The sequence below is a fragment of the Simochromis diagramma genome, unplaced genomic scaffold, assembly GCF_900408965.1.
Source record: "Simochromis diagramma unplaced genomic scaffold, fSimDia1.1 OVJJ01000107.1, whole genome shotgun sequence".
Taxonomy (NCBI): domain Eukaryota; kingdom Metazoa; phylum Chordata; class Actinopteri; order Cichliformes; family Cichlidae; genus Simochromis; species Simochromis diagramma.
The window spans coordinates 1,424,109-1,450,520 of record NW_024387209.1 but is presented as its reverse complement, the minus strand read 5'-3'; the positions used below and the strand labels follow the sequence as shown (position 1 = coordinate 1,450,520).

The 26,412-nt window shown below is 41.2% G+C and overlaps 1 protein-coding gene and 1 pseudogene across 1 annotated transcript; one reads left to right on the top strand and one right to left on the bottom strand.

Annotated features, from left to right (window-relative positions):
* Nucleotides 1-839: 839 nt before the first annotated feature.
* Nucleotides 840-7,584, bottom strand: iqcb1 (IQ motif containing B1). The gene is made up of 15 exons (XM_040051723.1): nucleotides 7,346-7,584; nucleotides 6,303-6,439; nucleotides 6,041-6,209; nucleotides 5,839-5,956; nucleotides 5,664-5,739; nucleotides 5,473-5,572; nucleotides 5,153-5,325; nucleotides 4,034-4,143; nucleotides 3,231-3,349; nucleotides 2,845-2,911; nucleotides 2,627-2,702; nucleotides 1,851-2,002; nucleotides 1,623-1,760; nucleotides 1,317-1,473; nucleotides 840-1,204 (listed from the first exon to the last, which is right to left on the bottom strand). Exons 2-15 carry the CDS (start codon nucleotides 6,424-6,426, stop codon nucleotides 930-932), a joined length of 1,854 nt encoding a protein of 617 aa, XP_039907657.1. The 5' UTR covers nucleotides 6,427-6,439; nucleotides 7,346-7,584; the 3' UTR covers nucleotides 840-929.
* A 2,536-nt stretch (nucleotides 7,585-10,120) lies between these two features.
* LOC120746041 lies at nucleotides 10,121-25,959 on the top strand (annotated as a pseudogene).
* Nucleotides 25,960-26,412: the final 453 nt, after the last annotated feature.

The following is a 26,412-nucleotide window of genomic DNA, read 5'->3' as shown; positions in this document are numbered from 1 at the left end:
CAGTAGTTTTAAGTTGGCGAAGTTCAGATGAGTACCATGGCGCATAGCGAGAGACAGAAACAGAGTTGGTAGGTAAATTATTAATACCATGGGAAAGAGCTGATAGATCAATGCCCCTAATATTTCTAAAAGTAATTGAGCGGTTTTGTTAATTTTTGTATAGTGGGTGACTAGCATTGAATAAAACTAATTTATGGTCTGAAAAAGGCATGTCCAATACAGCACAATTCTTAGGGGTGACACCAATACAGCAAACAAGATCCAAAATGTGTCCTTTGGAGTGTGTGGGAACGTCCATATATTGGTGTAAGCCAAAATTGTCCAGACAGGATATAAAATCTCTTGTGACTGAATTTGATGTGTTGTCCATGTGGATGTTAAAATCGCCCAGCAGTAGTATATTTGGAGATAAGAGTAGGATTACTGTCTTTACCTTACAATATAAAGCTCCTTGTGGCAGCTGTTGCTGTGATTTGGCGCAATATAAATAAAACAGAATTTAATTGAATTAGGGGTGTGGGCTGTTTGACTGATAGGCAGCTTCTAGCTGTTTGCTAGGTTTCACCTTAGCTAACTGGAAGCCCTGTACCGGACCTTCAAACATATTTGTGCTGTCGGAGCCGTTTTCAAGCATTTCTGATAGACTAACATGGCTGCTTAGTGGTTAACAACAATACCAAATATTCCAGTTTTGGAGAGTGGAATTCTAGGATTTTATTTGGATGTTACTGACCACTAATTAGCAGGCATCAGGTCTGTGTGATGGTCCTATACAGTGTAGGCTGAGTTAATAGCTTAGCACTCCATTCTCTCATCCAAACACAAACACTTACAATGGGTAATGTCCAACCTTTATTTACAGTCTATGTTTATAAGAACATTTCCTCGTCAGCAGATGCGCGAGTCCATATTTCACCTGAGAGATCACGTTACAGTTTGACTTCGTCCACCTGAGTCTGTTTCTTGTCCGCCACTGTCCCTCCTATGTACAGTCCTCCCAGCTCTTCCTCCAGCTCAGGCAGGTGGGTGGAGCCCAATGGATCCACACGACCTGTGTCCGTGTCTCCCAGCATCCTCCACCAGGGTAGCCGGCTCGCCTGGAGCATGGCGTTGTGGGCGTCACGGGCACGAGCAGCGACGGGACCTGACGGGCTCAGGAAGGTGTCAGCATCTGTGTCTGTGACAACAGAGAGGGGCGGAGCATCTGTAGAGCCAACATGTTTACTGGTTACTAATTGATCAACTGTTATTAACTGATCCGACTGATCTCAGTTTAACTCCAGATGTGTGAAGCTGTGTGTGAGTGTGTGAGGGACCTCGGAGCAGCTCCAGCTGTGTGTGCACGTGAGCCAGCAGTGCCTCTACCCGCTGCTCCTCCATCCTCTGCTGAGCTCCTGTCTGCAGCACTGACAGCAGCAGCAGCTGTACCTCATCATGGAGGCAGGAACACTCCTCAGGAGACACACGGAACGACTGAGGGCGCACACACAGACACAAACACACACACACACACACACACACACACACACACACACGCACAGACACAAACACACACACACAAATCAGTAGCGTGCAAAACATCATGGGTAACTGTTGAGGACTTTTTGAAATCAATCTCGTACCTGATGTGTAGCGATGTACTCATTCACCTGCCGCTTTAGCTCCGCCCTCCGGCTGTCTGTCAAACCTTTCTGACCAATCCAGAAAGGAGGGAGGGGCGGGACTTTTGCTGCTCGTCGTTTCTGTAGAAAGCGACGCATCTGAAAGAAACGTAAGAGAAGACGGAGTAAAGAGTAACCAGCTCCAGAGAATACAACTTAACAGATGTGTGTGTGTGTGTGTGTGTGTACCCCTCTCTGCAGCATCCTGACAGCTCGCTCTCGTCTGAGCATGTGCCGCTGCGTGCTGCTGTAGTGTCGTCTCTCTCTGAAGCCTCGCCAGAAGCTCTGGATCACCACAGCGGCTCGATTCTCGCACTCCTGCAGGTATGACTGCACCTGGTCTGAACAAACAAACACAGAGTCAGGTGTTTGAAACCAACCACGATCCCACCAGTTAAAAGCAGAACCCTAAATCAAACTTCTGTTCAGCCTTCACTGAACAAATTTTTTTTTCATTATTTTGAAACAAATCTTCACATGAGAACACAAGAATGTCCCCAGACTCTCTTTCATTATGATTTCCATCCATATCCATCCATCCGCTTATCTTTTTCAGGGTTGCGCTGGGGGGGGGGGGCTGGAGCCTATCCCAGCTGCCTTAATGCAAGAGGCAGGGTACATCCTGGACTGGTCCCCAGTCTGTCGCAGGGCATTGAGGATTCATTTCATTTAGATGAATCATCGTAGCGGTTTAGCTGAAAAACGAACACTAAACTTCATGACAGAAATATTGGGCTGTGCAGGAAAGTTGGAGATTATAAACCCTGTGAGGTACAGGCGTCTCCTTTATAAGATTTTAAAATCTGCTCTCAGGAATTCTTTCTTTCTAAAACGCAGACTTCATGAGTTTAACAGAAACTAAAGACAAACCCAGAGAGATGGCGCTCTGAGTCTGAACAGGAGGGAGTTTAAGGTTTAGTGATTTCTACATTGCCTCGTGGTTTCAGGTGCTTTGTGTCTCTCACCTGCTGGGAGCAGCTGCAGCAGCTGTCTCTGTTTCTGGTGGAACCTCCTCCTCGCCTGCTGACGTCTCACACACACCTGAAAACAGCACGGCGAACAAGCTTTAGTAAATATAACACACACAGCCTTCAAATTAAAAATGTAACTCTGGGAATAGCTAAGGGGGATTTAGAAGAATAGAAGAATTAACAGTTTTGTCATATGAATCAGAAAGGTTCACCTGATACTTGAGCTCCTCCTCCCACAGCTGCGCCTCCTTCTGCTGCTGCTGCTCCCTTCTCCGAGCCCTGACACACAAACACATACAGGTTGAACTATAGGCATCTGTGAGGTTGCTTTGATCCAAGCTCCTGCTTGTTTCCAGCTCTTTTGTTTTTTTAATCCTCTGACTCTTTTAATGTAGCTTTGCATGATTCACAGTTTAAAATAATCCCTATTTATTATATATTCATCTTATACTGGGCCCCATCAGTTCTGTCTGAAAAATTAAATTCTAGATTAGTTTGCCATGAAGTCTTACAGTTTGAAACCTCCAGTTTGATAATTGGTTTAAGGTAGGCGGGGCTTCTGTGCTCTCATGTTGGCTAAACAACAGGAAGTAGTCACCTGTACTTCCTCTGCAGGACACTGACGGCTCTGTTGAGACTCTTCACTCTGCGTCTGGTCTTATACGACCTCCAGGCTGCTTGGATCACACATGCCGCCTGCACATGCTCACTACTCCCCTGCACATAGACAGCAGGGGTCAGAGGTCAAGCCAAGTATTCTCTCTCATGCTTTTTTAAATTTATTTATATGGCAGGAAATAATCTGTCCTACATCCAGGAGACAAATAAAAGAATAAGTAAATAAAATTATTATTTCAATAAAATAGGTAAACAATATAATCCATATTCAGCTTTACAGCGTCAAATGTTTTAAAATAATGAGAGAGAAAAATTTAAGCTACCAAAGTATATTTTGTTAATGAAATTAAAAATAATTATTTTAATATCCCAAATAAAGCACTTAAATATAAAAATATAGTTTTAATTAAATAACTAATAATAAAATTAATATATTTTATTTAATTGAAAACTTGTTTAAATTTGTATTTGAAAAACAATTAAATACTACATTTTTTTGTTAACATAAAAACATTTAAAATGAAAGAATACTAAAAATATATATTTTTAAAAATCGGTTTTATTTTTGACAATGTTTTTACATATAATGTTAGAAAAAATGTAAATAATAAAAAAAACATTTAAAAATATATTTTTGTTTGAGAAATAAATAAAAATATTAAATAAACCAATAAAATATTTTGAATACACTTAAAATTTAGCAGAGAATTATTTTTTTCCTTTAAAAACAATGTCAGAACAAAAATATTTTTATGACTTTAATAATTAACAAAGCGGACCCACCTGTGTTTGACTAACGACATCCTTCTCTGATTGGATAAGAGCGATCAGCTGATCAATGCCCCGGTCGAAGCCCCGCCCTCTCCAGTCTTTGTGCAGCAGGCTGTCCAGACCTGCAGACGCACAAACACACAGTGACCTCTGACCTTTCGGCTGCTGTGACACACTTACACATGTGCTATGTCCCAATTCAGCTGCATCCTTCGGAGGCTGCATTGGAAGGCCGATTACGTCACAGCCAGGCGACGAATGCTGTCCCAGTTCGAAGGCTGCTCCAAATGCAGCCAACAAATGCATCCTTCATTTCCCCGAATTTGAAGGATGGGTCGGGTGTATCCTTCGTGGCCCAGAATTCATAGCGCAGCCCAACCAATTCCAGTTTCCAACAATGGTGGGAGCTACTTAGTTGTAATATTACTCTTATTAATCTTTATTAATTAAATTATTATTTATAATATTTTTATAATAATATAGAAATACTTTTCAAACACCGCAATGGCAGAGGAGCGAGGCTAAAGAGTTTGAAATATTACTCTTTCTGGGTCACAAAATAAACTTTTAACATTTTTTCAGGCGAAAATGTAGCTGTGTAAAGTTCAAATAGCTGCTTGGTTTATCGAGACATCACATATTTGCAAAATTGCTGTGACATTTTTGGAGACCTCTGTTACCCACCAGCTTGATAGCTGACCAGGTGGTCAAGGCTCACTAGAGCCGACCAGAATACTGGACTCCCATCACATTGTTTTCTGACCCTGCGCAGTCTTTCGCTACTCAGGTTAAACATGATATAGAAGTCATATGTTATGGTTTAATAAATCGGTTTGGCTGAGGTTAAAGTTATAGTTTTCACACAGCTGAATAAACGTTAAACAGAAAACTGATTAAACAGAAGTGTGAGATGGTCTAGAATTTACTCCAATGTCCTGTTATATTTTAGATAGCCAAAAGCAGACAGCTGAGTTTATTAAACTCCGCTGAGACAGCGGTGACGCAACAGCCTTGCACTTCCGGCCTTCTCGGTCTTTGGACCTGGCCTTCGTGGTCTACGTGGGCTGGGTCTTCCGATGCATTCAGGATGCTGCCCCTGGATTGGCACACAGCCCTCAAGAGACTACTGACCTCTGAAGCTGAGGAGGAGGGGCCGGAGGCAGCGGCCCAGCTGACTGGCCATAAGGAGGATCAATCTGAGGGAGGCCCCTCCCACCGTAGAGTCAGAACTGAGAGCTAATTGGCCAATGGCCTCGTTGAGCAGCAGAAGTATGGAATCGTCGCTCAACCCAGACAGGAAGTTGCTGCAGGGAGAAGAACAAGCTCAGTAGTGACAACATTTTAATCTAAAGTTTTCAGATGCTTCTTTTTTACAGGTCAGTGATGTGACAGACGGGGTCCGTCTGAATAAACTTTATTGACACAGTCACAGACAGGAGGTGGTGTGTTACCTGTTGGCCGTGCAGGTTTGAATCCACATCTGGACACAGAGCAGAGACACAGTGACATCATCACACACCTGGATCTGCTCATAGTGGATGGAGCTGAGGACTAGACACACACACACAAACACAGTAAGGTTAAACACAGTTCCCGTGGGTCTTTTTAGTACTGAAAGCTGCAGGTTTAATAGTCAGCTGACCTTTCTCTGTTAGGTGAGTGTGAGCGGCGAGCAGCCAGCCGACAGAGTCCATCACCTTCCTGAGGAGAGACACATTCTGACACACACACACACACACACACACACACACAGAAAGATTTACATCCTCAATCTGACTGCAGCTCGGCTCAAACATCCACCAAATCAAGCTTCTCACCTCCACTCGGTTCACCAGCTGAGCAGCCAATGACAGCAGAGCATCCACGACTGACGGCAAGAAGAGCCGATGAAAGGTCTCAGAGTGTGGGCCAGGCTCCACCCCCACACAGCAGGAGCTGCAGACAGACAGACAGGTGTGGGATCTCCATCCTCCTTCAAATAAATCCTCAGTTTAAAGTGAAGCTGTGATCTCAGGTTACCTGGTGAGGTGGGCCAGTGTAGCAGCGGCGCTCAGGTCGCCCCACAGGCTGCTGGGATGCAGAGACAGAACACGGACGCAGTGGATCAGCACGCCGCTCAGATACAGCTGAGACTTCAGCCGAGTCAGCTCGCCACTGTTCACGTGGACAGCTGCCGAGTTCAGAGCATCTAACACAGGAAATGTAAGATAAAAAGAGTTGTACATGCTCTTATTCTGAAAATTTGTTTGACAGAGGAACTGACAGGAAGTGAGCCTCTCACTGTTTAAGCTATCATTCAGCAGTCTGAGTTTTTCCACCGGGGTCAGGTGTTCATTCTCCAGCTGCCTCTTCAGCTCCAACACCAGCTCATTCTCCTCTTCCTCAGGCTTCTTCTTCACCTCCATCACCTGCAACTTCCTGTAAACACAAAACAATAATTTCCAAAATATCTGATACAAAACATAAATACCATAATTTTGTTTTTAAAAAGAATGATAAATAATAAAAACATTAAAATAGCAATTTGATAGCATTTCAATTATATTTTAAAAAATACAGTAATTTTATTTGAAACATTAAGTCTGTATTAAATTTTTCAAAACATTAAATGTTAAATTAAGCTAAAAATAAAAGGGGGTTCTTTACCTTTTATTGCAGATAGAAATGGTAAAATAAACTATAACCGTTTAAAAGATTACAATCATTTCTGTTCATTTAAATTTGTTAGCATTTTTATTAACTTATATTTCATTTATATATACAGTACATTAAATTTGTCACTTTTGGGGGGGGAGGGGGGGCGCTCTAGCAGCTAAATTGATTAAAGTGATTAAAATAGAATTAAAACTTCTAATTACAAGAATTAACATACCTAAATCTTAGACACCAAAAATAGTTTTTTAATATATTAGTTCAACTATTCCTAATGTGTTTAAATATTTCCAAACCGTTAAACCTTTTAAACGTTCCACAAATTACAAAATAATATTAAAAATGTTGACAGAAGCACTTAGGTTAAACTTTTAAGAGTTAAAAAAAAGTCCCAAAGTGTGAAAAAAATCTATTTAGGAGTTCATATAAAGGGTATAAATATTATAGTCTTAGAACGTCTCGAAATGACCTTCTTCGGTCTCTGTAGAGATAAAATTCATAATGCAGGAAATCAGTGCACTATAAAAAAGTGCTCTCATTTCCATCTGAAATTCTGTGTGATGGTGCAACACGCTCTCAGGTAAAGTGGCTTTAAAGTACAGGTACACAAAGTAAAGCCCCGCTAAAGCTAATACAGACAGAAGTGTTTCCGGTGTGTCTGCAGAGCCTCACCTGACTCGTGTTTGTCGTCTCAGCTAACAGTTTGATACCACTGAGTGACTCAAGCGGTTACATTAGCCGTCTACATAGCACTTATGGTCACTCGCTGAGTTACAAACCTTCACTTAAAAACTCAAGAAACGGCGACTAGTATCCAACGAGCTAGTTCTGTTAGCTGTTAGCACAGAGTAAGCAAACGACTCCTCTGTTTCTACGGTAACATGACGTCATGACGCAGCGACGGCACACACCCCTCTGCAGTAAAGTTTCATTCAGGAAAAAAACAACTTCAATCCAAATCTTTATTTAAACGTTTAAACATGTTAAAATAACAAAAATATAAATAAAAAATTAAAGTGAAAATAATTTTTTTTTCATGTCTTAAAATTAATTTTAAATATTGCAAGTGGCATTTGGTGAAATTAGTGAAATATTTTAACACAATTTATGTGTTGTAAAAATCAAGTAATCATCAAAAACTTCTGCTATACTTTCAAGATATATAATTATTAGTATTTTAATATATGTGAAAAATTAAAAAAAATTATATTATAATATAATAATACAAGATATATAATTATAATATTGTGGAAAAAATAAAGCACAGTTAAAAATACAAAAAATTCCATATTAAAAGATATCAACAAATTGAAAGAAAAAAAGTTAACTGTATAAGAATTAATAAGTCTAATAATAAGGTTTAAAAAGTAAAAAAAAAAACCAACTTTATTTTTAGAAAGTCTATTGTTATTTAATTCATTATAACTTATGTATATTTAATGCTGTTTAAATTTTTTTTTATTAAAATTATTAAATGAATAGAAAAATATTAGAAGTGCATGAAATATATTCTAAAAATTTCACAAAGATGGTCAGATATTAAAATAAGAAAGTAGTTGTGCAGCTTAATGAATAGAATAACAATTTATTTTCCGAGTAAAAGGAGATTAAAAATGATAAACTAAACTGATTTAAAGGTGAAACCCTGTTGCTGTGATTACTCATTTATCCTGTTTGGTTTTAATCCCGCAGTTTGAGGTCAGTCTGCTGTTTGCTTCTCTCTCCTGCAGGTGGCGCTGCAGCTTTATTCATTCAGCTGTGTAGGTTCCTCTGCTGCTCAGCTTCACTTCAAACACATTATTGTACATTTCTTCGCACTTTATTTTCTCTTCATTTCTGAGGAGGTTTGCTATCTTTTCCCTTCAGACTTTTGCAGCTGTGTGTGACCTCTTTGCGTTTTCTGAGTCATGTGAAATAAATCTTTAACTTTCTGATTTGTTGGAGAACATCTCACAAGTGTGTTATTATCATTATTATAATTGCTTATGTTAATTCATTTATGATTTAACGATCTATTGTTTGCACATTAATAAAGGGATTTCATTGCTAACAGCATTCAGTATAACAAGAATATAATCTAAAGAATGAAAACAGCAGAGCAGTGCAGTGTTTAGCATTGTTGGCCCACATCAAGAAAGTTTTGGGTTTGAGTCCAGGACCTACTGTGTTTTGTCTGTGTGGAGTGTTGTCCCGCTGTGGGTTCTCTCCAGGGTATATACCAGTTCTATGACTGCTGGGAAAGGCTTCAGTCTCCCCTGGACCCTGAATTTATAAATAAGAATATGGATGGATAAAAATATATGTTAATATAATATAAAATAATATATAAGAAAGTATATGATGGAAAACGTCTATAATATGCGAATAATACATAATCTAGAAAAATCTAGAAAATATTAAATATGCCTACAATAATAAAATGATATTAGCATATAATATATGTTTTAAAATTAAATTCTAATATAATTAAAAAATGCGATAAAAGTTATACGATTAATTTAATGTAAACATAACGTAATTTAAAAAGTAATACACACAAAACAATATATATTTTTTAATTATGATATAAAAAATTTAATCTAAATCTAAAATAATCTGCAATAATAAAAAGTATCTAGAAAATATAAACAAGAAAAAACAATTAATCTAATACGACATATTATAAAGTGAAAATAAAAAAATTAATATAATTAAAAAATAAAAATGTGTGATAAAATAATTATATATTTAAAATAATGTTAAAAATGATATGAAATACTCTAAATATAATAGAGTTAAAATAAATATGTTAAATAAGAGGATAATATAATAAATATATTATAATTAATATAATTTAATATAATATAATAAAGTGGAGGCTGAGTAAGCCGATGGCGTCAGCCTCCGTCACGTTAACGGGAGCCGCGCTCGTAGTACCGACGGCAGCCTTAACGTTATAGTAACGGGGGGTGAGCAGGGGGTGGGGAGCGGTGCAGCAGATGCTGCAGCCCTCGTGCATAGCGCCCCCCTCCATCTCTCCGGTGCGCCTGCGTGCTGAGACACACACCGACACAGAACGTCCGTCCGCCTGGACCGACAGGAGGAGAGAGAGAGAGACTGAGGGGGGGGATACCGGGGGCAGTAACGGTAACGGAGGCAGTAACGGTGACGTGATGTGATGCGATGCCGCGCGGATCACGGGTAACGTAAGAACAGCAGCAGCAAGAGGAGGAGGAAGAGGAGGAGGACAGTCGAGGCTGAGCCGGGGAGGATGCAGCAGTGATCGGTACCGGGAGGAGGGGAACACATCCGACCGAGCCTGCACCGACCCGATCTGATGTAAAGCAGCAGGGATTGACGGGTAGGCAGGGAGGAGGCGCGAGGAGCGGAGCGAGCGACGGTACATAACGGAGGAGAGAGCGCGAGGAGGAGGAGGGCGGCGGAGCAGCGCGAGGAGGAGGAGGGAGGATGAATCCGGTGGATGGAGGAGGAGAAGCGGGCCCGGACGGCCTGGCGACGGCAGGTAGGGTGTGTGTGTGTGTGTGTGTGTGTGTGTGTGTGAGTGAGTTTGTGTGAGAGAGAGAGCTGCTGTCGCCATGATGCCTCCACATCCGCCCATTGACTCAGTGTGTGTGTGCCCTATATGCTACATACCATGAATGTGTGTGTGTGTCAGCATCTCTCTGTCCTGTCGCTCAGATGTGTGTGTGTGTAGGGGGTCCCACCAAGGAGGATTATGGGAAGGCCTCCTTGCTTATTGAACATGTGTGTGATGTAATGTAGTGTGTGTGTATTTTATATTCTAACACTGAAACACTGTATCTAGAGGTGGAGGCAGCAGGAGCTGTGCAGGAGCCCCCGAAACCTCCAGCCCCCCCCAACCGACCCCATGAACACACTGAGGTCTATATGTTGGAGGCAAGCTGCTCCTCCAGCTCGTTTTGATCTCTCTCTGTCTCTTTTTTCTTTTTTCTTTTTTCTTTTTTTTTTTTACAAAGTTTGCTCAAACAATCGTCAAACAATCGTCTTTCCAGGCAAATGCAGATAGAGCACCAAAAACTGCAGTTCCCCAAACGTCCACTGGAGGCAGGCTCCAGCAGTGAGTCAGTCCTCATAGACTCCCATGTTAAAATATCTACCTGTACAACAGAAATACACATGGTTGCAGCTGCTGTAGAGGCTTAAAGTTTGCATTGTGAGGGGTGTGGCCTCTTTGACTGACAGGTAGATGGCGACCCAGGCAGCCCAGCTCAGTAAAGCAGCTAAATGGAGTCCCCGAACAGGACATCTGGACCGTGTTTGTGCTTTTGGCTGCTGTGCAATCAGGCTGTAAATTTTTATATAAACCTGCAGACAGAAAACCTCGAAGGACATATTTGAGAGGCTCCAACCAGTGGTAACTACTACCAGCCCATCTGGGAATCTGGGAATAATCAACTATTTTAGTGTATATATCTGGACATACAGAAAAACAGAGGCTGTTATCACCCAGCAGTCATAACAGTTATTATGACTGTTGGGTCACCTTTCACCCCTCCAACTTCCATCTCCTTAAGCTGGATAAGCTGTTAAAAACAAAAAAACCCAAATTTGACATAATATCACAGAAATTGGAGAATGTTCAACATCCACATTTAAGAAGCTGCTGCCTGAAAATGTTTAATTAAAAATGACACAAAAAATGATCCATCACTTAGCAAATGTAATGGATTTTCTGTCTTTCCTGAAGCTTTTCTGAGATGAACGTGTGATTGTTTCTTATTTATTTTAATGATCAGGACTGCAGCTAATTATTTTCCCCGCTGATCAATCCACTGATGATTTCCTCTTTGGCTGTGTGAGGTGGCTGAAAAAAAGCAAAAAGGGAAAAAGGAGAAGCAGCGAATCCTCGTACTACAGAGGATGAAAATGTGCTTGATCTAAATAAAGCCGCAGTGGAGGGACGAGTTAACATGAAAAGGAAATACTTGAAGTACAAGTACCGCAAATCTGCACTACAGCAGGGTGTCCATCTGAACCATGTATAGTAGGTGGATGGGTTTAATACAGCACATATTAGTCTTAATTTTTCTTAATATAATGAAAAAGTGATATTAAGGCAAATGAAGCCCAGAAGACTTATTGTCATTTTGAAAGATTTACTGCTTTTCTCTGCCACTGGCTTGGTTTCTTGTTGCTTTATGGGCTAAATAATGAAATAAAACCAGAGTTAACAGATTCATTTATAGTGAAACCAGACATTAAGTTCTCTAGTGTCATCTTTTAGGGTTTCGGGGGGTATAATTGGTGAATTGGTTGTGCTTCCTAAAAATGGTCCACCAGTTAAAGCTGGTTAGGATAGTGTAATGTCTTGCTGTGATATGACCCTTTGATTGTCTGTGATTGACTGGTGCTTTTGATATCCCAAATCCATCTGATAACTTCTGTCAGGATTGGTCTGAAGATCATCTGTGCCAAATTTAGTCCCAGCTGGAAAAAAAATTGTGGCCTCAGGAAAAGTTTGAACTTTTTCTTTGAACTCACCTTGATCTAAGGAATTCAGCATACCCCATGACGAAAATGGATAGATGATTCAGAAGTTACTTGTCTAAACCACACCTCCAGCTTTAATCCTAGAGATCGGCTAAAGACCCAATAAACACTGGTCATTAGAGAACTAGTTGGTGGTTGCTGGCAGTTGGTTGGTTGCAAAGCGGTATATGGTGGTGCATCAAAAACCTTTTTGTGATTGTTTTAGGTGCTCTAAGATTACTGCAGTTGCCCATTGTTTGTCATTGAACACCATCTTGTTTGCAAACACTTGCCAACTACTTGCCAAGAAGCACTGAAGCTGTGAAAGTTTGACTGTGATTGAGAATGTTCACCTTTTTGAAACATGTTGGTTGCGACAGTAAGACTTTTACTTTGAAGAGATACAGTTTGTACTGCACTTTGTACAGTTTTAAAAGCACTCAGAGAGTAAATGGTGAGTTTTTGCAGACAAGTCAGTGTTTTCCATGCAAATTGTAGGCCACCATCTCAATCTATTAGCGACCAAATCAATCACAATCAGTGTTTTTAGTGTAGCACCGTATACCTTTTGAGAGGTACCGTAAACCAACTTGCCCACCAGTGATGGAATAAACTCTGTGTTTATCGACTGGTCTCTATTTTTCTGAGTGGATAAGGGCTACACATGGCTGTCTGACTGAGGCTTATACGCCAAAATTTAGCACGCTTTACGTCTCCACAAACATTTCTGTGAGCTGGCGCCGTAGATTTTGTTTAATTCTTCAGAGGACTTAACCTTGGCGGAGGTAATTTCAGAATGTGTACTGAATAATGAAAGTAATCAGAAGCTTTTTTTGATGATCAGTTAATCAGCTTCTCATATTTGAACATACAACTATTTTCATGACCTTGGCAGAGGTAATTAGGAGCTGCATAATGACACTTAAAAAAAAAAATTAATAAAAGCTTCTCGGATATACTTGCAGCTTTCCTTTATTGAATCTCAGACTGTTGGTCTGAGAAAACAGGACATCACAGTGAACTTGAAAAAAATATTTTGTAAACGTTTACTTACCGAAAGATTGAAAAGATAGTTGAAAAACCAATCCGAAGATAATTTAATATAGTGAAATGCGACCTTAGTCTACAGTTCACAAACTGTGGTATGATATGACTATGAATAAGCATAATAAAGCCTAAGGCTAGTGGACCAAACAGCCTTATTAGCTTCACAAATTTCACTGCTGCCCTTCAGTAGTGGTTGGGATTCATTTTGATGAATCAAACATAGCATAGTAAGAGCCAAATATTGTTCAGCTACAAGAGTGAAACTTGTTTCTTCACGAAATCTCTTCAAAAGAGCAAAATTAGGCCAGCAAGGAATCTAGGAAGAAGTAGAATTCCTGAAATCAGTGCCTCAAAGGAATAAAACATATAATAATTTCTAATGGCAGCTAAACTAATGATAATAAACACAACCAATAAAACTAGAAACCAGAAGAAAATAAAACAGAACTGCAAAAAGTGGCTGTTGCACAGAGGCATGCATTAACCAAGCAGACCATCCATGAGACAAACCAGACTGTGTTTTTAGAACCACACAAATGTCAAAAGGCATTAAAGGCTTTGTTGTTCCAATTAAATATGCTGGGATGTACAGAATATAAGGAACACTGAGGAGGCTTTACAAGGATATGGCTCGACAACCTTGCTAATGTTTTGCTGATAGTAGCAAGAAAATCTATGTGAAGATGTAAAGAGCAGCACCAGTCAGATATGGTTCAGGACATGTGCTCAGCAGGCAAACTGACCTGAATTTTGAGGGTTATGGGAAACATTTCTGACAGAAAGCAGAATTAGAAATTTCTTCTGATTTCTTCCATTGCATATTAAAACCTAAAAATAAAGTGTTGGATAAATAAAAAAATAAAATAACCCAGCCATGGGTTAAAATGCCTACAAACCTAACATATGGATATAGGAAAAGCTGGATTACCAGCAGGGAAAAGTGGGACACAGCCCCACGGGTCCCCAAAGGGACCTGTGGTGTCTGTTTGGCAAGCTCCCTGTGGTAATTTAAATATTTGCCACAGCTGTAGCTCAGTGGTTTAGAGCAGGTTGGCCATCGTTCACAGGGTTGGTTGCTCAGTCCCAGCAGCCTCTTCATGTTTTGGACAAAAGCGCTGCTAAATGGATGTGATGTACTTATCTTTTCTGCTAGACTGTTATCAGGCAATTGACCATGAAGGAAAACTGCATCTCATCAGCGTCATTATGAATTACAGCATCTCTGCTTTCAGTTACATACAAACAATCCAGATGATCTTTAATGATCTCAGGGCTCTTTATCAGTTGATTTTATGCTTTTACGCTGTGTTCAGTCACACATTATCACATTTTAACTGGCAAGCAACCAACGTGGGGCTGTGTCGTGTTCCAGGAAGGTTATAGCTGTAAGACAAAGTAGGAATAATAATAACTTGCAGAAGTCAAATAGCGTACAGTAACAAGAAATCAGCTAAATGGTGTTTGAGTAGAACAAGTGTAGGTTTAAATGTACAGTAATCAGCTGCTGTGAACATTATGGAAGAAGATATTTTAGCAAAACCACTGACAGCACTGTCAGTAACAGCAAGTTACACAATGCAACTAATGGAAAGTAGAAACACTGAGGCTAAAAGAATTTCATTATTTCACATAGGAGCATGAAGCAGTATACAGACTTTTAATGTGAAGTATTGATGGCATTTCATTGGGAAGCTGCTGACAGACTTTTATTGTGAAGTATTTACTTTTATTGTGAAGTATTTGACACATTTTTATTGTAAAGCATCTTACAGACTTTTATTGTGAAGCAGCTGACAGACCTTTATTGTAAAGTCATTGACAGATTTTGATTGTGAAACAGCTGGCAGACTTTTATTGTGAAGTATTTGGCAAATTTCTATTGTGAAGAAGCTGACAGACTTTTATTGTGAAGTATTTGACAGATTTTTATTGTGAAGCAGCGGAAAGACTTACTTTAAAGTACTTGATTAATTTTGATTGTGAAACAGCTGACAGATTTTTATTGTAAAGCATCTTACAGACTTTTATTGTGAAGAAACTGACAGACTTTTATTGTGAAGTATTTGGCAGACTTTATTATGGAGCAGCTGATGGTAAAAACTGTAAAGCAGTTTGTGTGATTTTTCTGTGAATGAAGCTGCATTCACGATGGAACGGCTGTGAGTAACAGTGTTTGTAGCTCTTTCTCAGATCAGGCTATATGTCAGTGTAGTTCATTTTGGGCAACATAAAAACTGGATGTCTCGAGGCTGTTTTTACAAGCAGAGAAATGGCACCAAGGTCACTCAGAAAAAGAAAGTAATGTTGTATTTTTGGCCTCGGACTGCGATGTCTTCAAATCCACGAGGCTGACATTTTAGAGATTCAGAGGACACTGCGGGGAAATATATTCATTAGTTTTTGTTGTGTAATCAGTGTGATGAGTCCTGACAGACTGACAGCAAGTTCCTCTGAAGGCTTTTCATGTGCTCTGCACAGCCGCTATTTTCAGCTTGTGACTGACTCAGAGAGTGAGTGTTTTATTGGTGTCAGACAGCTTTATCAGAGTGGAAATCCCTCCTCCAAATCTCGATGGTGTCACCTTGATTGACAACCGATCGAGGATCAATCAGATGTGGCAGAACGTGCCAGGTTCAGTTGTATTTACACTCGAACAGACCTCAAACACCCACCAGCGACTCATTAGCGTCTGCAGGCTGTTAGCTTCTGCTCTCAGAGCTGCCATATATTAACAACAGGTCCACCCACTCCAACACATTCATCATCTTTTTTTTTCAAATTCGGCTAATTCACGACAAACAGCAGCAAGTGAAGAGCAGGAGTGTGGAGTTTAACTCGGTTATCAGCAGCGATAAAGAACTGCCTGCTCTCAGTGTTCTTATTGATGATTTATCACAGAAATAAAAACCATCAGTTGCAGCACATTGGGAAGCTCATCTCAGGCTAAAGAAATCAGATCAGGAACTGGAGTTTAGGTTCTTTTAATGGGATGCAACTAAATTCAAATTGAATGATTTTGCATTTTAATTTAAACATTGGACACTGATTCCCAAATGTATTTGATCCACAGCTTGAAGCCCACCACTGCAACTAACCATGATTTTCAGCGTAGATTAATTTACTAATCGACTGATTGATTAACCATACAGAGATTCTCACAGAGCTCAAAATCACATCAACAAATATCTGCTTTCTGAGTTTAACACTCAAAAGTAATTTGCTATCATGTCAGCTGAGGAACAGTGGCCAGTTCTCCTGTATGGGAAGCACAAACTATGAAATCTTTGAAAAACTACTTATCAGAATGTTAAACTAGATGCTGATTGATTTTCTGTCCATTAGCTGGTTCCAGTAATCATTAACCAAGCGTAATTGCTGCAGCTCTATTGAAGGCTGAAGTCTTTTGTACCCAACATCAGCTGAGACAGTCTCAAGCCCACCACTGCCCTCTGTAGGATACAGTGGATATAGTCAATTAATGTTTAAATGGACTTTATATCTTATTTTATTATTCAATAGGTGGGGTTTCCTTAAAATATTAATACTATTGATTGATTTAGTGAAGATGGCTCACCACCGCTTGCTTTTACTGAGCTGCAACTATACCCCTGATCTCAATCTCAAGTTTCTTTCTTGAGCAAATGACCTTTAGCTACTTTGACCAAAGAACAGTGGAAAGTTGTCTTCATAGCGCATTATAGCCTTTGATGTCCGGTCCAATCCATTCTGAGTCTCAGATGAGAGCAAACACCTACTTGAAAGACTGATTGTTAGCCTGGACACCAGGCAGCTTTGTTTTAGCATGTTGCTTGTTTAGGTTCTTCGTTTTTGCCGGATCATGAAGTGCAGACCATTTTCTTGTAGAGATGTAAGTAAAGATGATGGTTTGTGTTGACTATTCTAGTTTGCTTTGGTAACCTTGCACGTTGAACAGTTACACTGCAGAGGTACAATGTGGCACCAAGGGCTCCTGACTGAAGGTGAGAAGCTAGCCCTTATTATACTCTGTCGAGAACACGGACAGCTGGAGATGCCACAGTTGAGTAGTCACTCCTGTTATATTTCTTTTGAAGTCCACTTGAAGTCTGCTGCCTGGGGCACAAGCATAGTCGGTGCATAGTAATTCAAAGTCTCTGCAGATGAGTTTGTACAGTCACAAAAACTGGCAGGCATGTGGGCGTCCACATGGACCCTCCCACTCAGCATCGAATGATAAAATTTACAGTTACTCAGACCCAAGCAGAACCTAGCATTCTTTCAAATATGGAAAAAACAATCAAGTTCTTTTGACTTTCTATTATACGACTCGACTTATGGAACAGAAGAAGTCTGGGTATTTTGCCACATGGGAAAAGGATTAAAACAGTGTAGCTCAGCAGTCATCTGAAAGCAGCAAGGCTGAGTTTAATCACCAAGAGAAACAGTTATTCTAAACCCAATTGTCATTAAACATGCATCTTCCCATTTCCAAAAGACAGTTAGTAAAGTCTTCAGTAATTCACTGCAAGTCTACAAATTACTCCTGCAGGGTCTAAGCACTGGGAAATTTTATATTTTCCAAGATGTTTTTCTTCATGGTTATTCACATAAAAAGAGCCTTAAAGGGATTGTTTACAATTGTTTGAACTGAAGGAAACTGTAACTCATTTTTAGATTCATCAAAATATTTAATTTCTCATCCAAGTGTTTTGTTTTTGTTTTTGTTTTTTTCAGCTCTAACAGCTGGTGAGGAATCCCAGGTATATAGCCTTTAGTGGAGTTGTGACCCTGGAGGTGGTCCTAATAACCGTTCACCCACCCTGTCTTTAGCTTAGTTGTTTAATAAATATATGAGCAAAGTTGTGAAGCAAAGTATATAGGTCATTAGGGACTTTTCTAATCCCACTAGAGCTTAAATACCTAGGACTCGCCGTGAGCCTTTCGAAACTGAAGAAGCCCTCTGAATGAGAATCAAGAATCAAAAAATATGTCTAGTTGCTGTCAACTCAAGAGCATAAGACTTCCATGACCTGGATGACCAAAAACCTACACAGGCCATGTAGGGCTCATGGATGCAAACATGGAAATCAGCAGATATACTACAGGTACCCCGCACCGTTAGGTGAAGATTAGGGAGTTCTAACCATAAAGGAAGAGAAAGGAGGCACAGTGCTGTTGATGTTTGTCCTTCCTTTGGTAAAAATAGCTGTTGGTGAAAGCTAAAATGAAGAGGTCTGCTTACAGATTCATTGACCAAATCAGGGTATTTTTCCACATGGGGACCGGATGCAAAACAGTGCAGCTCATTAGTCATCTGAAGGTAGAACACAGTTTGACTTCTGTTATTGTTGTTGGTTGATTTTTTTGCAGAAAATATTGAAAATGAACTCCATAATTTGGATGGTTTATTTTTGTAACAGCCTATGGTTTAAATCACATTTAGTCTTCAGTCATTCCCATAGTCTTTTGGGGCTTTTCTACTTTCTGTTTGAAGTAAATATTCTTATCACAGTGAATTTATGTGTAGGTTATTTGGGTTATTATCACACATGGGTGTGGCCTGACTAAAACCCTTGATGGATTATCAGGGGTCTGAAGCTGATTAGTTAATAAGTCAGTCTGGGTCAGTCTGACAGACACGGATGGAGAAGGAGAAATAGGGTGCTGCAAGGAGGGAGCTTAAGTTGGAGAAGTGTTTCTCTTCTTCCTGTTTTTAGGTTTTCTCTCTGAGGGTTATTGCTGCTCGTTGAGCTGCTAATGTGAGACGTTTAATGCCTTCATTGTGTGTGTGTGTGTGTGTGTGTGTGTGTTGGATTAGCTTTCTCCCCGCTGTGGAGGATGATCTGACGCACATGGGAGGCCGTCTGCAACACACACTTATGTTTGTACTCCTAGCTTTGTGGGGACCGCCAATGACAAAATGTGTTTTCAGGCTCCTAAACCATGACAAACCTAAACCTGATCAAATGTTAAAAGCACATCTCAACCCCTGAAAACAGACCTTTGTGGGTTTTTTCAGAGATAATGTCCTCACAGGGTCTTAAATTCAGCACAGTCCTCACAAATATAGGCATACAAGTACACAAAGACATGCTCCCTGAGCTGCAGGAGCTTTTTAATTGAAATGTCTGTCAGCTCCTCGCGCTGAAGCCTGATTTTGGTAGATGAGAGGAAGTAGTTTGATGTTTCCTTGTCCTTTATTTCCTAACTTTTTAAACTTGACATGAACTGAAAAATTGATGAGTGATAATAGCATCAGCCTGTAGGTGTTTTTCACCACACTGGTCCCACTCAAATATCTTGAGCTGGAACGATAAGTCAGTGTGGAGTTTTTGACCACTGTTAGTAATATTTTTACATGACGGCATCCCAGTGTGGTCGGTAGTGTGGGTGACACAGTATTCATGCCAATTTCACAATGCCCCACTGATAGAAAGTTGGTGGTGAAGTGAAGAAAGCTGCTGAAAATAATGTGATTAGAAATATTTCAACAATAGACATGTTGGCCAATCAGAAAAAAAGTAGGCCATTGATAAAGGGGGCTTGAAGAGTGTTTGTGTTTCACCTTTGATTTGGGGTTCCTATGGTGGTAGATCTCTAGCTGGACTAGACAAAAGCCAGCAGCTCAAGATTTCCTCTATCTGTCTTTCAGGTTCTGGTAAAGCCGAGTGTGTCCGGGCAGTCGATGTCCTGACGGTGCTCAGAGAGAAAGTGGCCTTCGTATCGGGTAAAAACAAACAAGCAAAGAAAATAGAAAAACACTAATACTGCTGCAGGTTTTATCCCAGCTTAGTCTTCATGTAACTCAGTTTGAGTAACTGCTCTATGTGTTTTTCCAGGTGGACGGGACAAACGAGGTGGACCAATCCTGACCTTCCCTGCGAGGACCAATCATGATCGAATAAAACAGGAGGACCTCAGTCGGCTGGTCACTTACCTGTCCACGATACCCAGGTAGAGCTGTTTTGCAGAGCTTACCTAAATATTAGTTAGCCTGGGGTACGTAGTATATATACTTTGTCAAAATGTTATGAATAGACACAGTTTTGTGAATTGGGATTGTTAATTTTACCATTATAGATCATAAAAACACTGATTTCTGTAATGACTCACTGCCTTCACTGTTTTGAAGGCCAAAAGGCTCTTAGGGGCTTAAGCAAGTGTTGGCTGCTTTCAGTCTTATAGAAAAACCCTTTTATGTCAACATAGTCAACTAAAGGTCATCTACAGGTTACAATTACTGTGGAGTAACACAAGGTTCCTTTTTAGGTGCTATTTTATTTTGTATTTATAAGCTTCTATTCAGCTAAATTTCATTGCTATGTAGACGACACACAGGTGAACTGTCCAAAAGCCTAGCTGTAGTTTAAAACTGTTGGATGATACAAAGTTTTCTTTAGCTGAATAATTGAAAATCAGATAGTTCAGTCTTATTGTTTAATCCTACAAACTGTAGTACTCAAATGAAAGTTCTTTGAAACCATGTTTACAAATACCAGAAATTTACGAGCTCAGTTTGATCCGACCCACGGTTGTCGAATTAAGACCTGTTTTCAAAATTAAACTAAGGCTTTTAAATTCACACCTGGAAAAACACATCCAAGCCTTTATAGTGTTACGGGCTTGACCGTGGCAGTTCTGTCCTCTCTAGTTTGAAATGCAGCAGCTTGGCATGTATTAGCAGATGGCATCACGTCTCCCGGATCCTGGCTTCTCTCTTTTGTCTTCCCACATGTTATAGATTTGATTTCAAGATTTTCCTCATCACTTTTAAAGCATGTCTAGCCCCGAGCCTTATAGCAGAAACGCTGAGACTAAATGAGCCAGCTTGTGGCCTGATAGCCTCGGGTGGGTCCTTTTAAAATTGTGCTTTTGCAGGACCCCTCCACCTAGAATGACCTCACAGAAACAGTCAACGACTTTAACTTTTATAGAGTTGGTTTTTGTCATTGAAAATGATATTGTCTTTTATGTCCTTTGTCTGGTTGTCATCTTTCAGATGTGCTGTTTTATTACATATGTTCCCTCAGTCGTCACTGGCGTTTGTTTATTCTCCTTTTCTTTTTGTTTGAGTATTTTGTTTTTTGATTGTTTGTTGAAGCACTGTGTAAAACCTTTTGTATTTTGTATTTTTTTAAATTTTAATGCACTATCAGGAAAAAATCCCAGTAAAATGCCAAAAAATAACAGTGTAAATTCCTGTTCAGGAAATTCCAGTTATCAAGTCATATCCTCAAATAGTATTTAGCATCTTGACTTAAGCTATCTTTAAAGAAATGTCTTAACCAGCCAAGACTTGGAGGAGCTACTACTACTAACTAACGTGGGTCAAATCTTTGTAGAAAAAATAGTACCTGGATCGTATTACCAGCTTTTGCATCTGTGTGTCTTTCTGTCAGTGAGGATGTGCGTGCTCGTGGCTTCACCGTGGTGGTGGACATGCGCGGCAGTAAGTGGGACAGTGTGAAGCCAGTACTGCGAAACGCTGCAGGAGTCATTTTCCTCCAACATCCACACAGCGCTGCTCATCAAACCTGACACCCTTCTGGCAGAAACACAAGACCAACCTGGGCAGTGCCAAGCTCAGCTTCGAGGTGCGTTACTGCACAGTGAAGATCAGCTGTCATTACCTTAAGTGCCAGTTCTCCTGCTGATGCCACCTGAAGCGCTTCTACAGGCAGTACTGTTAAACTGAGTGCACTGACTTTTAAATGAAGTATTACTACTGCTAAGAAGAGTACTGCTCCACTGACTACTGTGCCCAAGTGAAAAACCACTAATGTTAGATGTTCTTCTAAAATTACCCCTTTATCACATACTAACACTACACCTAAATGAAGTGCTCATGTTACAGAAGTTACTGCTACTACTTACAACCTGTGTGTACTATAAGATAAGATAAGATAAGATAAGATAAGATAAGATGACCTTTATTAGTCCCACACGTGGGAAATTTGTTTTGTCACAGCAGGAAGTGGACAGTGCAAAAAGTTATATAGCAAAAATTAGAATACAATAAGAATAAAATACTGTACACAACTGTACAGAATAGAATAAAATAAAATACTATATACCGTTGAATAAATAGAATAAATATACAATAGCATAAAAATAGAATACAAATGCTTTATACAACTGAGTAAAAATACAACTTTGTCAGAAAAAGAGTATTGCACTTAGTGTTATTGCAAATGTGTGGATGTGTGTGTTTGATCAATTGGAGTCTTTTGTTGTGGAGTCTAACAGCAGTGGGAGGAAAGACCTGCGAACATCTCTCCGTCCCACATCGTGGGTGCCGCAGCCACTGAAGGAGCTGCTCAGTGCTTGTCAGAGTCTCCTGCATTGGGTGGGAGACTGTTGTCCATCAGGGGTGACAGCTAGCCACCGTTCTCCTGTCTATAGTACAAACTACTCAGTTCTTGACATTCCCCTGCAGTATGCAGTAACCTGTTTCTGTCTCCAGACACGCCCTGGTGTCCGTGGAGGGTCTGTCCCGGCTTGTCGACCCCTCCCAGTTGACCTCTGACCTTCGGGCGGCTCATTGGAGTATGACATGTAGAGTGGACTGAGCTACGCCTGGGCCTGGAGGAGTTCTCAGGGGCCGCCACACAGCTGCTGGCCCAGCTGGAACAGCAAGAGGCCGGACTGAACCGCATACCAGAGCCGCAGGATGTTGATGAGGCCCGCAAGTGAGTGTTTTTTTTTCTCTCGTGTTTACCATATAATCTTAACACGCTTACCTACAAAATACACACAATTCCAGTGAGATTTCATGAAACTTCCAAGTTGGCGCACAGGCAAAGAAAGCACCCGTAGATTTTGGTGTGGATCTGGAACACTTTCCTTTAAAACTGCAAAACCTTCTTGGCAAATTAGCTTCTTCAAAGGTCATAAAGCCAAGTTCTCCCTCCATGTTTCTCTCTCTAGACTTCTTGAGGAACATTGGTCGTCTCCGTAATACTATTGCCACAGCACCAGTTGATGCACTTGACCGAGAAGGCCGGTTGTTTACTCCAACGTATGCGCCTTGGCCCTTCACACGGTGACACCTCTAATGAAGGTGGTGGGGGGTGGCGGCAGCCATGGCAGCTGGCTCTCAGGTGGGGCGGACTTCCAGAGCGTGGCTCCAAAGGTTTTCGTCCCTGCTGGACCGAATGCAGGCGGCTCGCACCCACCTCCTGCAGAGCTGGAGTGACAAGAAGCTGCACCTGGACCAGGCACTGCAGCTACACCTCTTTGAGCAGGACGCCACCAAGGTGCGGTTTATGTTTGTGATAAAGCAAGTATGAAACCTAAGGGTTGGAAGCAGAATGAAAAAAAAAAATTTGTTTGCTCTGTAATGTACGTTGCTGTCACATTTCTCGAAAGACTGACTTAAGTTCTGGGGGGTTCTTCCCATGTGTCGAACAAACATCATGTTTGTTTTCATGAGAACAAAGCTGCAAATCACAGTTGACATGTTGCAAATTAGGTGACATGTGTTTCAGGCAGGAGAGATGTCAGCCCTTAGAGTAAAGTACAGAAATGAATAAAGATTTATAACGATCCTTTCTCGCAGAGTTAATGTCTGTTGAGCCTCTGGATGGTAACACTGGAAATGGTTTTTTGAGAGCTACTTTTGCATTGCCTAACCTCGCTTTTTCACACATTGTTTGGCATCCTTTACATTAAGTTTGTAATGAGTTTCATGGTGCTTAAATTAAATGCACTAACTTTTTGCACCAAGTTTGCCATCTTTTATGATGCTCTGCATTTCATTGTATTATGTATTGTGTCCATCAAATTTAAGTTTTTCAATCTCTCACTTTCAGTTTGATGTCCCTTACATTAACGCTTCTTAATCTTTTGTTTTATTCACATCAACCTTAGCATCCTGGACAGATAGCTGGATGCTAACCTTTCTGTCTCCCTCTGTCTTAGATGTCCGAGTGGATCGGTCACAGTAAAGAGCTGTTCATGCAGAGCCTGGTGGAGGTCGGTCAGAACCACCAGCACGCTGTTAGACCTCCAGACACAACACCAGCACTTCACCGCCAACTGCATGGTCAGTCAGCGAGTGCACATGTATTTGTGTGTGTGTTTATGGACAGAGTGATTTTAATGAGCTGAATCGACATGTTTGTGTTTGTGCAGAATGGCAGCGTGAACGTGGACAGCGTTGTCACTGTGGCAGCGAGGCTCGCAGAGGCTGGTCATTATGGTGCAGAACGGATCGCCATGGTTTCGTCAAAATTACAGGAAGACTGGAAGTCCCTGACCACGGCACTGGAAGAGCGCAGCAACACGCTCGCCATGGCAACCGGCTTCCACCAGGGGGCAGAACAGGTGACCCGTATTGATTTATATTACCATACTTGTCTCCTCTTATATGACACTGCAACAGTCAGGTGATGTTCTCATGTCAAAAAACCTACTTGTCTGTCTCTCCCTGTTTAGTTCCTGCATCGGGTGGAGGGCTGGGTTCAAGTGTGCTCTGAAGGGTCACTGCCATCGGCGACAGCAGAGCTGGAAGCTGCTGTAAAAAAACACCAGGAGCTCAATGAAGAGATCTCTGCAAACTACACACAGGTACATGCCTGTCTGTGCTCTCAAATCCTGTGTGTGCTAGACAGCTGTCTGTCTCTTTGTTTATCACACCTGTCCTTCTTCAGGTCAGCGAGAGCGGTAAAGCATTACTGGATGTCCTCCAGCGCTGCCCAGCATCAGATTCTGACGAATCAGTGCCCAAACCTGACTTCACTGCCGCCACACACAGCATCATGGGAGTTCTCCACCAAGTGATGCAGGTATGTCCCTCCGTGACCTGTCTCACATCCTCCACATCCAATGTGCAGACAGCAAGATACGTGGAGTGATACAGACTGTCCTCTGTTTTGCAGGGTCACCATGAAGTGGAGAGGGCATGGCAACACCGCAAGCTCCGCCTCCATCAGCGCCTGCAGCTGTGTGTGTTTCAGCAGGATGTTAAACAGGTATGACCAAAAAATGTAGATGCTGATCCAGTTTGGAATATGGATGTATATTCAGAGCCAGATTCTGAAGAATCCACTTCAATGTCCAAACTAAAATTTTATAGCCACACATTATATTAAATGTTTGGGTTTCTTTTTTTATAAATTATCTAAAATCTTAGATTTTTTGTGCATTTGTATAATCAAAGTTGTGTACCATTCAAAAATTCTGAGCTCAGGAGAAAAAAGATCTGAGATTCAGGTTAACCTCCACATGTCTGTCTCCCAGGTGTTGGACTGGGTGGAGCAGCATGGTGAGGTTTTCCTGAACAAACACACTGGCGTGGGGAAATCTCTGCACCGAGCACGAGCGCTGCAGAAACGCCACGACGACTTCCAGCAGGTCGCACAGGTACCGTAGGCTCAAGACCCACATATAGTTGATCTTTAAGTGCAGCTGCAGCGTACTAATTTCTTCCTCTTTCTTAGAACACATACACCAACGCGGAGAAGCTTCTGGAGGCAGCAGACCAGCTGGCTCAGTCTGGAGAGTGTGAAGAGGAGGAGATTTACCAGGCGGCCCGAGACCTGGAGCTCCGCATGCAGGTGGTCTGTTGAAGGGGGGGAGAAGGCGGGGCTGTGTTGTAGTTTATATGCTGTGAATGTGTGGTTTACACTGTTTACATATCACAGGCCTTTATCCAGCGTGTTGAACAGAGGAAGCTGCTGCTGGATCTCGCTGTGTCTTTCTACACGCATACAAAGGAGGTAATACACATTGACACACACTTTGTAACCACTCGTCAGAGGTATTATTAACAGTAGCTGGTCTTCCTCTCTTCTTCTCCTCCATCTCAGCGTGGATGGATGGACTCCAGAAACAGCTCTCCTCAGATGTCCTCGTCTGCCCAGACACTGTGGAGGCTCTTCAGACTCTCATAAGCCAGCAGCAGCAGCAACAGGCCAACACACAGGTAACAGCCCAGCTGTGACCTCTGACCTTAAGTCTAACCCCGTCATAACAACCTAACACCCGCACCTGACCCCTGTTCACCTCTAACCCTCACACTAACCCGAGCTCTAACCCTGACCTACAGGAAGCTGCGATGAGTGTCATCCGGGAGGGAGAAGACCTCATCCTGCAACTGAGGTACACACACACATACACAGTGGGTGTGTTTGTTTTAAGCCACAGTGCTGCACTGCTTATTAGTGCATGTCATTATTGAAGATCTAGATGTGTTCTGCAAACAGCTCTCTGAACCTGTCTGG

Coding starts and splice junctions, on each gene's coding strand:
- iqcb1 (XM_040051723.1), bottom strand. CDS start 6,426: ATGGAGGTGAAGAAGAAGCCTGAGGAAGAGGAGAATGAGCTGGTGTTG. Junction 5,957..6,040: donor ACACTGGCCCACCTCACCAG/GTAACCTGAGAT, acceptor GTCTGTCTGCAG/CTCCTGCTGTGTGGGGGTGG. Junction 1,761..1,850: donor TCAGGATGCTGCAGAGAGGG/GTACACACACAC, acceptor CGTTTCTTTCAG/ATGCGTCGCTTTCTACAGAA.